Source organism: Fistularia commersonii, chromosome 25 (genome assembly GCF_037954325.1).
Source record: "Fistularia commersonii isolate RoL2024-O1a breed Wild chromosome 25, RoL_Fcom_v1.0, whole genome shotgun sequence".
Classification (NCBI taxonomy): Eukaryota; Metazoa; Chordata; class Actinopteri; order Syngnathiformes; family Fistulariidae; genus Fistularia; species Fistularia commersonii.
In genome coordinates this window covers 3,846,226-3,861,040 of record NC_141308.1, presented here as the reverse complement: position 1 = coordinate 3,861,040, position 14,815 = coordinate 3,846,226, and the positions used below count along the sequence as shown (strand labels likewise).

At 39.4% G+C, this 14,815-nt stretch overlaps 1 protein-coding gene across 1 annotated transcript in view; it reads right to left on the bottom strand.

Annotated features, from left to right (window-relative positions):
- Positions 1 to 14,815, bottom strand: part of LOC147218875 (laminin subunit alpha-3-like) — a 62,528-nt gene that overhangs the window by 22,573 nt on the left and 25,140 nt on the right. The window contains exons 18-39 of the mRNA XM_086172099.1: positions 14,312 to 14,364; positions 14,061 to 14,166; positions 13,428 to 13,527; positions 13,190 to 13,346; positions 12,508 to 12,646; positions 12,176 to 12,318; positions 11,953 to 12,056; positions 9,926 to 10,082; positions 8,660 to 8,823; positions 8,436 to 8,544; positions 8,261 to 8,358; positions 7,145 to 7,343; positions 6,855 to 6,981; positions 6,439 to 6,587; positions 5,563 to 5,678; positions 5,098 to 5,309; positions 4,765 to 4,969; positions 3,714 to 3,858; positions 3,480 to 3,620; positions 2,633 to 2,794; positions 2,227 to 2,328; positions 2,070 to 2,153 (exon numbers count right to left, since the gene is read on the bottom strand). Coding sequence (XP_086028225.1) covers positions 2,070 to 2,153; positions 2,227 to 2,328; positions 2,633 to 2,794; positions 3,480 to 3,620; positions 3,714 to 3,858; positions 4,765 to 4,969; positions 5,098 to 5,309; positions 5,563 to 5,678; positions 6,439 to 6,587; positions 6,855 to 6,981; positions 7,145 to 7,343; positions 8,261 to 8,358; positions 8,436 to 8,544; positions 8,660 to 8,823; positions 9,926 to 10,082; positions 11,953 to 12,056; positions 12,176 to 12,318; positions 12,508 to 12,646; positions 13,190 to 13,346; positions 13,428 to 13,527; positions 14,061 to 14,166; positions 14,312 to 14,364 — 2,972 coding nt within the window. The remainder of the gene's footprint in view (positions 1 to 2,069; positions 2,154 to 2,226; positions 2,329 to 2,632; positions 2,795 to 3,479; positions 3,621 to 3,713; positions 3,859 to 4,764; positions 4,970 to 5,097; positions 5,310 to 5,562; positions 5,679 to 6,438; positions 6,588 to 6,854; positions 6,982 to 7,144; positions 7,344 to 8,260; positions 8,359 to 8,435; positions 8,545 to 8,659; positions 8,824 to 9,925; positions 10,083 to 11,952; positions 12,057 to 12,175; positions 12,319 to 12,507; positions 12,647 to 13,189; positions 13,347 to 13,427; positions 13,528 to 14,060; positions 14,167 to 14,311; positions 14,365 to 14,815) is intronic.

Here is a 14,815-nt window from a genome sequence, read left to right as displayed (position 1 = left end):
CCAATGTCAATGGGTATCAATAAGATTAACTTGTTGACATTGTCGGCCCATTACCAAGATGTTCTATCCATTACAGGCACAGCTGGCAAAAAGAGGGTCTTAAAGTAACATCTTTTTCAGATTCAATCAAATACACACTCTGTGAGGGTTGCGGACCTTACAGGGAACCCTGCTCGGGAGGACTGATAGCCATAAATATGCTTTACTGTTTGTATTATACGAGAATGTGATGTAAAAAAGCACGAAGAATGGTTATTTCTTTAAAAATCGCAATTTACAACACATATTTTAGCCCAGGGGCACCACCATTGTTTTACTAGCGCAATACATGCTCAGCTGATGATGTATAGAGGTCGCTCGTGTTAACTTTCGCTTGGTACAGTACAATATATATGGTGATAATGCCAAATTGTGCTGCTTTTGGGTGCAATTTCCAGTCCAAGGGAAACAAAGGGACTGATGCTAGTCTAAACAGCTTTCCAAGGGACAAGAAGAGAAGAAAGGGAAATTGCTTGTGGACACACAAAACTTCCTAAGGATCTGCAGCTGTGTTGCATTTGATGCATTCAGCCAAACTAAGCTGCTGAAAGAGCAAACGGATACTGCTAGTTTTGAATGGATGCTAAAGCCAAATGCTGTGCATTAGGTTTTCTTTTATAAGCATAGAAAAGATCCTAAGGAAACAAGCCCGCTTGAGGAAGTGCCACAGACAGGAGTCGCCGGACGTTCTCCTGCACAGATGTCAACAACGCGCTAATGCAGAAGCAGAATCTGATGACGAAAGACCGGGCATCAGCACGAACCGAGAAACTCTGTTGGTCAGCACAACAGTTTGTAAGTCTAAAGTTAACAACCAATGAAAAAAAGTTACAACCTTAAAACCATTGCTCTTTTTCTGTTAGCATTGCAACGCAGTTGGCGACTTTTACCAACTCTTGCCTCTTCGCGTGTTTGTCTGTTTTCATTTTTAAGCTCATTTTGACTTCTGTCTTCACTGCTAGCCTCCTTGCTCACATCTCTAGGTGATTCAAATGGAACAGAACTGCACAGATGACATGTTTTTTGCACCATATGGTAAAATGAATGGGCTTGAGCCCAGTTCAACCTTGTGTCGTCAACCCTCGTCCGTTAGACTTTGTCAGTTCCAATGACCTGTGGGGAGTTTCCAAACATAACTGCCAGGGTTTAGGAAGGGTCTAAGTTACGGTGGCTTGTTATGTAAATGTAGGAGTTGATCTCTAAGGAACTAGGTCTAAGGGGGCTGTTATAGTAATGATGGTGTCATTCGTTGGGACAAAAGAGCAACTATTGTGGGATTACCTGGATCAGAATGTGAAAAGGTGAAGCTGAACAAAGGAGTGAAACGTGTTGGAATCCTCTAGGATGAGGACCGATGTCACAAGGTTGACCTGGGCTCAATGCCATTCGTTTTACAATATGCAAAAACGTATAAGCAAAAACATTTCATCTGTGAAAAATCATCTCTGCAAGATGTGAGCAAGGAGGATAACAGCGAAGACAAAAGTAAAAGTATGCTTCAAAATGAAGATATACAAACACACAGGTTTCACTACTTTGTTTGGCTTTACCTTTTCATATTCCAATCTACGTATTCCCGCAAAAATTGCTCTTTTGTTCCAATGAACAGCCCCCTTAGACCTAGTTTCTGCCAATCAACTCTCACATTTACATAACAAGCCACCATAACTTAGACCCACCCAAAACCCTGGCAATTATATTTTGAAACTCCCCACAGGTCATTAGAGCCGAAGAAGCGGTGAAACGTCTTTGAGTAAAGAAATTCATGTTAGGTGCTTCAACAAGTAGATTTCTACCAGAATTCAGCATGACCTGGATGACTGAGAACCTCCATAGATATACCCAGACAGTGTTGCGACACAAACAACAATGGCAGCACATGAGTGAAAGGTTTTCTTACAATTTTATACAAACTACAATATGTTGAGATATTTTATTGTATTTAATGTAGCTGGTACAAATATTGATCAAAAAGAACAATAATGTCTTGGTAACCAGGGATCCCTTTAAGACAAACCATTAATCTTTACCTCAACAAGCTGCACTCTGCCCTGGTAAAGTCTGTCTGGGATTTGGATTTGTGGAGCGACATGCATCAAGGTCTTGTCACGACCCTGAGAGGAATATGTTGTATCAGAAAAAAACCCAAAACATCTGAAAATGGGTAGGTAAAATGGAGTTAAATACTGTCAGTAGGACGTCAGGGCTTTTGTCAATCAGAATCATCCCCTCACTTGGAATACCAAATGATTTTGTCTGGTACGTAAGGAATCCCCCATATGATGCAACCTGGGACAAGAAGAGAAGCATAGAAATAGAGATCGAATAAAAATGAATATGATGTCAGAATATTTCTCTATAAAGTACTTCAGCATATTGATTATCAATTTATAAAAAGTGTGTGGCAAAGATGGATGTGGCGTTTTTTTTTTTTTTTTAGATACTTTTTTTAATTCCTAAAGAAAATTGAGTATCCACTGTAACTCGATCCATGCCACCTACTATATTTATATGCTATACTACTACACTATATCAAGTTTGCATTTTGACATCAATCTTGTGCAAGTAGTTGTATGGCTCATCATTCACTCACCCTGTCTCCCAGGTAGGAAGCTGGTGCAACCCAGTGCAAACCTTGAATTGTAGGTTGAAGTTCCTGGATATCTGCAACCACTGTGTTACTGACTGGGTTCAATACAGAGGGCACCTCCTGCTGGTGAGGACTTTCCAAGCGCCATCCATACATGTCAACAAACTAGCAATAACAGAGTATGCATTTAATACCACACCTTCATGTGATTATACAAAAAAATTACTAGTAGTTATAATGCATGTTTGTGTAAAAGCTGACAAGAATACATGGTTGACAGGAAACCAGTGTATTCAGGGTTCATATTTCTGCATAATGTGAACATTAAACACAAGTGTGTGAGTGTGTAAGTGCTATATATAGATGTGCAACAAACACACACACACACACACACACACACACACACACACAAACATGCATCTATCTTACTTTTTAAAATAATAATTACGATATAATAATTTGTTCTGAAAAATAAAATTGTCAGTCTCTCTGTTGATACATGTTCGACTTTGATTCAAATCTTGGGAATGGTCTCCACTTATATAGACCTTTCAGACCTTGTGGTTTCAAAGCACTTTAACACACACCTTCACACACACTGTTACACCTATGGCGGCAGCGCTACAATGCCAGGTGCTAACCAGGACAGTAAGAGCTTCAGAGGATTCTTTCTCAAGGACAGTTTGGCGCACTGACTGGGAAATTGAACCGCCAACCTTCTGATTGAAGGGGAACCCGCCTTCCCAACTAAGCCACAGCAAATAATAATTGCAAACCCATTTAAAGAAACCGCCCAGAGAAAAGTTCCCGAAGACCTCTGTGGACATGCAAGATCAAGAAACATACACACCTTCCCCCTACGTTTGGTGGAGCTCTGACAACGGTCAGTAGCTCCAAAGCAGAAGCAGCTGGTACAGCCATTAGGGTTGGAGGGGTCAAAATAGAAGGAACCTTCCTGACAGGTACCACACATGATCCCAGCAACATTTTTCTACAAAAATGGCAGTAATTGTAGGGATAATTCAGCGTATAGGCAAAGGAAGCAAGAGTTTATTTAACACCAAAATCACTTGAAATATCTCACCTTGCACAGGCACCTCCCAGTGTCTGGGTCACACACATTAGGTGTGACACCTCCTTGGTTACACTTACAAGGCACACAGTCAGGAAAGCGATAATAACCTGGAGCACAACGGTCACACTTCCTTCCTCCAATCCTAGGCTTGCAACTACAAAGAAGTTTAATGATTACCATCTTGAGTCAAATGATGAATTTGATTTCAAACAGAAATATAAAGAATATTAAGTCAGGCTTTTGCTAAGGGCAGGAATCAAGTTGATTTCCATGTAAGACTGAATGTGAGCAAACCACTATTCTGGTGTTATTAAGTACTTATGAATACCTATGTGCTTGAATTTGTCCATTTAATTACTGTATAAACACATCAAGCAAAAATGGGTAAAAGTATGAGTGTGAAAATATGTTTTTGAAACTTATGAAGCAAATGTCATCATTGCCAAAAATGATTAAATAATTGCCATATTTCAATTACCATTTCAAAAGTAAAAGTATAGATCTAATCAGTGAAATGATGTGCCTGGTTTCTTTAGATTTCTTGAATTCCTTCAAATTCTGTGCATACAGTTTTTCAAAGTCAAGCAATGCATGGCATATTTCTTTCTATAGAATCCCAGGTTGCAGAAGACCACTCAAATAACTTGTATCAATTCGAAAACACCAGTGAAAATTACAAAAATATATTTTCAAGCCCAGATAAAAAGGCAGAAAATGAAATTTAAGACAAGTACCAACCATTGATAACATTGAAATCGTTGAGGTCATATTTCACTTTTAGAAAGTAATACTTTCATTCAAAAGTAACAAAAATTGTGAACCCAAAAGGTTTATATTGGCAAGTGTCATTTCATAGTGATTTAAATAAAACAAATCTCAGATTACAATGTTTTTTTTAATAATCCTGGCTGTATGCTGACTTAGTTTGGGGCCAGCTATCCTTCCCTGTAAGAACAATTTATTTTACATGTAAATTGAAGCGCTAACGTTCTCCAGCACTTATTTCAACTCTCACAGAACAATTTCATGTTAGTAGACCTTACAGCCATCAGTCACCCACCTGCACTGTCCAGAGATGCTGTCACAACCGGCCCCTGCGTTCACTTGGATGCCATGTGGGGAACATTCACAGCCCTCACAACCCAGCAAAGGATGGTAGCTGAAAGTCTCACTCTGACAGACCTCACAAGTCGGTCTGATCGTCTGAGGAGGGCAGATGCAGTGTCCTGTCACGTCATCACATAATCTCAATCCACATTCACATGCTGCAATGGAAGAGATGAGAGCTCTTTAACAAAAAAACTTCCACAGATTTGACAACAAAGGCTACAAACCTGTAAATTATTTGCATAACAGAAAAATGACTGAAACACATTCGAACAACTTTACTCACGTCTACAGTAGGGGAAGCCAAAGTATCTTGTTGCACATTTAGTGCACTGCCGACCAATGACATGCTCTCTGCAGGGACACTGTCCTCCCACAGGATCACAAGTGGCCCCTGTGCTTCCTATACTATCACAATCGCAAGGCAGAGCTCCATCATTATAGGCTGCTGCAAGAGATTTGGCAGAGGATCTGCAAAACTGGGAGGATGCTATTGGACTGTGGGAACAGAAATGTAAAAGCTTTGTCAAATGCACCCATGGGTGTACACTTTACTATCAATAGAGGGCACTAGTCACAAAACATCTGCTTTGTCAAAGCTTTTTTTTTTTTTTTTAAACTACTGAGCTGCTAGGAGAGAGAGATAACTTGCATTAAGAAGTACATCACAGATTATGATTTGAAAAAACTGTCTCAGCCGAAATGACCAATTTGCTAATCAATTGACTTTACCAACAGGCTGAATACTTACTCATCATACACCTCTTCTCCTCGGCATTGTTGCATAAAAACTGCGGACTTCTCCAGTGGATTCTGTTTTAAAACCTCTGAAGTGTAAACACTGTCAGGAAGCAGCAGGATATAATCCTGGAAAAATGTTTTAAAAGAACAACATATGGCAAAAGAGCAAATCAACATTGAATCTTAACAAAAATTACTTTGGTTTATGTGGTTTAAGTGCTTTGTACTTTTTAAGACCTTAAAATACTTTATAGCCTTAACTTTGAAACTTTATATTTTATTTGTATTTCTTATTCTCCCTCCTCCCTACTATTATCTATTACTGTTATGTTTTACTTGAAACTCTGGCACAACAATTTCCTTTGGGATAAATAAAGTTGTTCTTATTTTTATTCTTATTCTTATTCTTATTCTTATTCTTATTCTTATTCTTATTCTTATTCTAATTCTAATTCTAATTCTAATTCTTATTCTTATTCTTATTCTTATTCTTATTCTTATGTTGTGATTAAACAGAGGGTGTTCAGTAGCCAAACCACATCTTTATTCTTGATCTTATTCAAAGAATGAAAAATTATAGCATGTGAACAGAGAGAGACCAAAAGCCATCATGTACCGGCCTTACAGTGATTGAAAGCTTATGTAGCTTTGATAAAGCTGTGTCAGAATGCCAGGTAGAAAACAGCCTCCTTATTGTTGTTGGAGAAATGGCATAAGACTGAGGAGGGAAGATCTTAGCAGGCCAAGTACAACTCGGGAACAAAATACCCTCTCTAGTCACAATAATATCTCACATTCAGGTTTTCTTTTCTGTATTTCTCTGCTTGAATTATCACTGAACTACAAACATCTCAAGAGTGGATAATGTTTGACATAATCTGCTGACCAGAATAAGAGTCTTTCTTGGTGGCACAGTCAAGGAGATGCTTGGCTGCTGCCAATACTGCTGGTTAAAGTCCAGAGCAATATGCCCATTAGCCACAACCACCTCTCTGCAGCCTGATACCGAAGGGCAATAGGATGCATTTAGCGTACCTGAAACAAAAGAACACAGTAAAATGAAAAATATAAGGATCGGACAGGACGTTTCATTTGTTTTTCTCTTTAAAAGCAATGCAGTTAAATATCTCTAAGGCTTTTGATCGTTTTGACATGAGCACAGGGATCTCATGTGCTCTCAAGGAGTAATCCTCCTTCCTGGGACCGTTTCTCTTGTCCTTTCATATCCTAAGGCACCCAATGATGTCTTTGTACCATTTGATCACACACGAAAGAGCCTAAAACTTCAACACACATACTCACCCTTCCAGTGTTGACCTGCATCCACTTGAACATCAATGGGGAAGGAAATATGTTCAGGCTGGTGATAATGGACAACCACCACATACCTGCCTGGAAGAGGCACTCTAGGTGTGAAACTGATCTTTGTCTGCAAGGAAATATAGAGAATATTAAGAATAAAAAAGATAAGGTGAAACATAAGATTAGTATCAGTGAAGTTTTAGGTGATTTAAAATCCCCTCAAGCACAGACCTCTAGAGTGAAACTTAAATGTATTCAACAAAGACGGGTAGCAGGTTTCACAGTGATACCTGGGGAAATTTAAGCAGCTTTCCATCCCTCTGCTGCTCAAAGACAGGGAACCCTGATGACTGTCGTCTCTGTCTCCAATATCCATTCTCTCCATATTGGGCATCAACAGCTGGTGCAGTAAAAAGCTGGCCATCAGTGGCTGCGTACAAAATCCAGCCCTCAGAGGGCTTGTTGAACTGGCCAAGAATGCAGTGCTGACTGAAAAGATTTAACGGCAAGAAGATATGGTTATTAAAGAAAAGTTAAGTCTTTAACCAAACCAAACTCAGAGCCACAGCTTGCTTGAAGCAACAATCAGTCATAACACGCAGTATGACATTTCACCTTAGTGAAAGTACTTTTGATCTGAAGATTTTTCATACAGGTTTTGTGTCATTTTTGGGCTTCTCTTGAAATATTTTTTAAAGTTGTGACGCAAAAAAATTCCAATATAAAATGATCATTAATCAATAAGTCATTCACCCCAGCAATGAGTCAATCAAAAGTCTCCAAGTTGTCTTATCTTCTTTCCAGATTACGTATATATTTTTCCTGATGTATAAAGTGCTTAATGTCTGCAAACAAATTAAAGATTTCAGTCGCACCACTCCAGCTTCAAATATATTTACCCTTCTAATTCAATTAAAGGTCCGGAGCAATTGTATTGACTGTCAAAAACCAGAACAAAGAATCAATACGATTAGACTAAATTGAGTATGTAAACTTTGAAACAAAACAGCTAATTTGTTGCACAGCAGAAAAAAATACTTTGCCATCCTTGTGCTCTGTATTTTAAAAAACTACTCATGTCAAAGACATGAGCATCACTTTGACCCTTAACAGATGTGCAATTTGGAGAACTTTCACACATTATGAAGATAAAATTGCACGGTACGACTGACAGGACTGACCGCTGACACCTGCAAACATATGTAACTACGACAACTAACCTACTCATTAGATGTTTTGAGTGTATTTATTGTGAGTGAGAAAATTTGACAAAACTTTAGCCTCAAGTAAGAAACCTTGTCTCTCTGAAGGAATGTATGTGATCACACCTGGAAAACAGATGTCTCGGTTGGGTGATGAAAAAGCTTTTAAAAACGATATGATTAGAAATATTTACATTCAATTACCTGTCTTCGGTGTACCGTCCATGAGTGGAGATACAGAGGACCTTGGGTTCGACATACTCCATGGAGAATTCTTTTGCAGGCACTGCATACACTTTGTACTATGGACGGATAATTGTATTTATTTAGAATAAACTGTGCCATACTAAACTATGGCGATTCTGGAACATTTCCTCACCAGCAGGAGTGAGGATGTTGAGGTTTGCAGAAGAAGTTCGGTCTTCTGTGCAAGCTGCAACACTGCCACCTGATTACTGCTGTCCACTGCCACACTTCGGCACAAGAAGCTGCAGAATTGAACGCGCAATGACTAGAAAAAGAGAATTTTCTGCCTCTCTTGAAGATGAAAAATCAACAATGTGTAAGCATTCATTTGGAGATGGTGCACTAATACAGACTCACCTATAAGCGCAATAGTAAATGTTGACTCTGGACAGGATCTGACTACCAGACTGACCGCTTACAAGGATGTTGATGTTTTGGATATTGTCCACCTCGCTGGCATATTCCATAACAAGAGCATAAGGTCCTGGATGAGGCACATGTAGACTGAGCTGGAGCTGAGACTACAAGACAGAGAGGATAACATTGGAATTGTGAAAATTGTGAACAGTTGAAATAAAAAAGAACCACTTCAAGATTTTATAACTATTTTGAAGGACACACTTCCATTTAAGGCAAGGTCCAAAAGTTGTTCGAAGCTAGTGATAAAATGGCTATATCTAGGACGTGGAGTAAAACGGTTTCCCCTTGAGACAATCAATGAGGTTTAATAGAAGAGGAAATAAATGTTACAGAAAAACTGCCACTGACTTGAGGCAGAACATGAGTTTTTTTTTGTATTGTGTTCTTAGATGTGTAGGCCTTTATGTAATCGTGCCATAGTATTATCACTTTGGAAAAAAACAACAACAACAATAAAGATCGTAAATAACTGAAAGCTGGAACAAGGGTATTGATCTTGGAGGTCCATTTATGAGCTAAAATTATTCACAGTGTAAAGTGTATTGCCTAAATGCTGAAACCAAATTCTGGAGACAGCGGAGAAAAAAATATGGATACAGTAATGTCAGGTGTAAAAAGTTTTTGCAGATTTAACAAATTAGACTTATTATTTTAAAAGGTGGAAAAAAAAGCAATATTTGTTCAAGTGCACACAATCAGAAAAGGAAATAAAGAAAAATCGTGCTTGTTTCTGATGCAAATTAAAACTCTGGCTACAAGTTACCACAAAAGTTACAGCAAAAACGTAATCCATTATAATGAAAGATGGATATCATCCTTTTATTTTTATAAATGCGCGGCTTAAAAATCACAATTGCCGCAGGATGTCCCTTGTCCTTTTTTCCAATCTCAGCTTGATGTTTTATCTACAGCTAACTCTAAGAATATGTCTGGTCTCCCGATATATGTGTTGAAGTATTATGATTGCAACTTCAGCTGGGACTATTAAGTAGATATTAAAGACAATTGATATACATCAATATGACTCTGTTACACAATGTTCTTATTTTGTGAATACTACATAAAAGTGTATGTTTTCAATGAGAAAAATTTCTGTTACTTTGGTCAAGCTTGACACAATTGAGTGTTAAGTACTCATAAGATCGGCATATTAATAAATGGCGGCGTTTTGCTCGTGCTCCCGTAGAATCTCCAGTTTCTCACCTGTCTTCCACTAAGAACAGCCATCTCAGGATGATCTGGAGTGGGACGCCGCACTCGTGCCTGCCTTCTTCTGCGACCTCTCCGGGTAGAAAGAACTCCCTGGGCTACCAGGGAGTAAATGAACCTGTCCATTGCGGCATGCTTGTACAGCAGACAGCTTTAACACACAGGTAGGAGAAATGACCAACAGCAGGCATGATAAGATAAGATTCATGGTTGATTTGAAAAGGAATTTAAATCAAGTTGCTCATGTAGAGCATAAAATGGTTATTTTTCATGCAGGGGAATTCATACGTCTATCCAACATGCATCGCATCCAATTGACATTTTATCCTGAATTAGGATTTGATATATTTGGGGTTCCATATTTCGAAATACTTAAATAAACACTTACACTTGTTATGCTGTATTGCCGTCAACTGATTTTAGGGCTTTCTAAAATTCAAGCTCGGTTTTGCTGTTTTGTAAAAATATAGATATCACTATATTCCTAGGCCATACATTTATGTAATTTACTGCCTTTCCTGCATACAGGTTCACTAGATCCAAAGCCAGTTGTTGCTGCACAAGAGACCAGGGAACATCCTGGACCAGTTGCCAGTCAATCACTGAGTCACATGTAGAGATTTACAACCAGCCACTGTCCCATTCAGACTTGTGGACAATTTAAAATCTTGAGTTAACCTATTGCATGTTTGGAACTTTGGGAGGAAACCAGAAAACCCATCAAAAATACACTATAGTCACAGTTCTGTTGGTGTGCCAAGGGGACATGAGGTCCAATGGTGGTGATTATGAGACATACAGTCTGTGTGCAAGTTCTGTCTGCATTCTTAGCACAACATCTGGCAGCTTTCCAGTGAGTGCTAACTCTACCAGGCTTGCCCTTTGTAACTAAATCTTTTTACGAGCCTCATGTACTGAGGAGGCATGAGTGAGAAGAATTTTCGTATACAGACATCAGGATCACATCTCTGCTTTTCATGAATGATCTGATACTATTGGCCTCATCACCACAAGACTGCAACCAGGCACCGAGGAGGGTTGCAACTGAGCGTGAGGAAGTTTGGATGATGAGGGTCAACACCTTCGAGTCATAGGCCATTGCTGCGTTCTGAAAACAGCAGATCCTCCACTTTACAGGTGAGGTCGGGTTGGAGTGGGAGCTGTACAAGATCTGCATCAGCAATGATGCAGAAGCAACATCGATCCGTTGTGGGAAAGAAGGCGCTGAGCCGAACAGGAAAAACTAAAAGCTCAGTTCACCAATATACACTGCTCAAAAAAATAAAGGGAACACTTAAAAAACACATCCTCGATCTAAATGAATGAAATATTCTTATGAAATACTTTGCTCTTTACACAGTTGAATGTGCTGACAACAAAATCACACAAAAATGATCAATGGAAATCAAATGTATTAACCCATGGAGGTCTGGATTAGGAATCACACTCAAAATTATAGTGTAAAAACACACTACAGGCTGATCCAACTTTGATGTAATGTCCTTAAAACAAGTCAAAATGAATCTGTGTTGCTTCCTGAGTGGACACTATGATTTCACAGAAGTGTGATTGACTTGGAGTTACATTGTGTTGTTCAAGTGTTCCCTTTATTTTTTTGAGCAGTATATTTATGTTCCACCTCTCACCCATGAGCTAAAATTTTGACAGAAAGAACAACCATCTGAGATTAGTTTCTTCCACAAGGTGGCTTGGCTTGAGTGAGGAGCAGAGACATCAAGGGGCAGCTCATAGTTGAACAACTGCTCCTTCACGTTGAAACGAATCAATTGATTTGGTTCACATTTGATAAAGATGCCTCAAGAGCGCCACCCTTTGAGGTATTCCAAGTATGCCCACATGGCAGTAGGTGCATCTACTGCTATCACAAAATGACCCTAGATAATCAGTGGGACAATGAATGAATGCGCAGAACTTAGATTAAGATTAAGACGTATGTTAAAATGACCTCACTAGTTCTACATGAGCAGCTAGTAATAACGATTTTACAGATAAAAGATTACTTTTTATGCCTGCTTCCAGTGGGTAGGTAGGTGCAGGGTTGAGTGACCTTTTCCTTCAGTAGGGATGCTTCATAATAATCCCGGGGTAGCAGCACTAAGTAGTCCTGAGGAGTGGGCAACAATATTTCATCATATTTCAAAAGTCAGTTTATTGTTAATTATCATTTATTCTGTGAAGTGAATTGCAGTGAAATAGGGTTGAAGTGCTCTTCTCAGAACTCACCAGTAGAACATTCTCTGCTCTAATGTGAACAATCCATTTCCCGGGCGTCAATGCAAAGGGCTCGGTGAAGCCCTCTCCTGGGACGGTGAGGAAGGATGGCGAGGTACTCACAGGGAATATTACTTCCTTACTCTGCTCTGACCCTGCAGAGGCAGGGATTGAAAGGAAATGTCATATTCTCACAGCTACAGACAAAACTAATGCCAAATATTATTGTTACTTGAACCATGCACAAATTTGGTAACAGATGCGGTGACCTAATTTGTTTAGCTTTTGGAAAACCCTAAATGATGGGTTAATTTTAGTGACTTCGATGTCATTAGCCAACTTACCTGCAATGCCTCTGTTACTGGTAACCTTGACGCTACCAGTCACATGATTTTGGCCGGGGTTAGTGAAATGAAGAACCACAAAGAACAATTGCTGTCTCCCATCTTTTGGGTCAACATGCACTCTTACTCTGACTTCGTTCTGCAGGGACAAAAGCAACAGATAGCTGACCGTGATGGCGCAGGCTTGATGAGAACATGGAGGGGTTACGTTGAGTAAAAATTGTTAAAAATCATGTCTGGTGGGCAAAGCAGTTTTGCAGAGGGGGAAGGTTAATCAACAAATAGAAAGCAGGAAAAAACAAATAGCCAAAAGAAGCCCTCCACTTACAGTCACAGCAATACTGAAAGCCAGCTTCATCCACCACCAAGATCTTTGCTCTCACTTTTGCTTTCCCCTTATGTTGAGGGGCGGCGTAGCGCAATACAATATGGAAAGGGCCAGGAAAGCTGACAGTAAGTGTGAGGATCACCTCTGGCTGAAAGAAATAGCGTTAGTTCTAGAACTAGAGTCCAAATATCCACATCAGTCCTTATGCGGTAAAGGTGTGTGGTGGACTATTTGTGCAGTGCAAGAAAAGATTGTTGGTGGTTTGAAGATTGAAAAGGGTAGGTGTGCAAGTTTTGAAATGAAAGATAATGGGTCAATACAATATGTTTGATTCATCCGTTTATATGCACTAACCTGTGCAGGGGAGAGAATTGCATAACCTCTCCAGCTAAACCCTGGGAACTCGTGAGGGCTGTAACCAAAACGCACTGGTCTCGAGTTTGGCGTGGTGCCATCCTCCACTTCAAACTTGAGTTGATAAAGGTTTGGAAAATAATAACCTGGAGCTGGTCTAACATGGTACAAGACATTTTGAATCAGAATTGAGTGATTATAAATACTCTTGAAATGCATTTAAATCAAAACACCTTACTCAGTGCATTTGAGACCGATAATATTCCTCCGGCACTGACATTGACCTGATGCTTTATCACAGTCCATGCCAATAGCTCCACCAACGTCGCACTGACAACCTAACAGTGAGATAAAATAATTAGTGGCATTTTCTCAGTTATTAGAAATCACCAACAGTGATGTTAATCTGCTTTACGGTTTGAAGAAGACATAATGTAAATGCACGACAGCCTCCCATTATGGAGTAACAGTATGGCCACTGGCAGAAATCTTGGTACAATATCTGCCATCTCCAGTGTCACGACTGCTCATTTTACAGCAGCTGGGACATACAGACCTTGATTTATGCATGTACAAAATCTCAACTCAAAACACATCTTTTAAGCCTTAATCATAATGCCATGATATAAGGTCGTACGTTCATCCCACTGGATGACAAAAGATGTGCAACTTTTCTTTTATGAACATCTTGTGACTTTAAAGGTGATACAGAATCTGATCATGTGCTGACAACTGAAGCAAACTTGCGTCAAATTGCATCTTCATTTGAGGTCGGCCTTTCACTAATAGTCTTTCATGTCTCCGCAGCTTCTGCTTTATTCCAATGACTATAATATGTGATGTTGGATTTTTTGATTTGGTCAGGACTCACCTTGACAAGCAAAATAGTTCTTTTTCTGGAAAAGGAAATATCCGTCCTTACAGGAGTCACACTGCTGTCCCTTTCCATTGGACTTACAGTGACATCGGCCACTCTTCTAAACAAACACAACCAGGAGAGTATAGAAACTACTTTAGCAGGGGGGAGGGGGCTGTTGCTGAATACAAAGATATGTAATCATAAATGTGGTAAATATGGATCAAACACAATAAAGAAAAATGGACAAGTACTCTTTTAACTACCTGCTCACACTGTCCTACACCACTCAGGGTCCCTTTCAAGTCACAGCTACACTCTAAAAGAAAGAAAGCAGGGTAGCAGGGTAAGGGAAGGTGAAGGAAGGGTGAATATGATAACAGGATTTGCAGTGAATAGACTCTGATTACAGCTTATTGTCACTTTTACAGGTGAAGAGCAACAGCGGAACTGCTGACCCTCAATGATGAGTAAACGTGTTCCAGAGAAAATTTCCAGCCATTATTTGCTTTCAATTTCCCCTGTCCGATATCAACTACAGGCATCCTTATGGATATTAAAAGATGTTTTTCTTTTCTTTTGTGAAAACATTTCGTGAGCGACAACTGAGCTGTGAGAGTAAAAATAAAGTCAGGAAAAGTCCTTCTATTTTCTATGAATTCCCATTTTCCCATTAGTGTTGTAACAACATTGGTTTCACATCATGTGTCATGTGTCAACAAGTCCTTATGACTGCTTTATAAAATACAAAATCTCATGGACTCAATCGC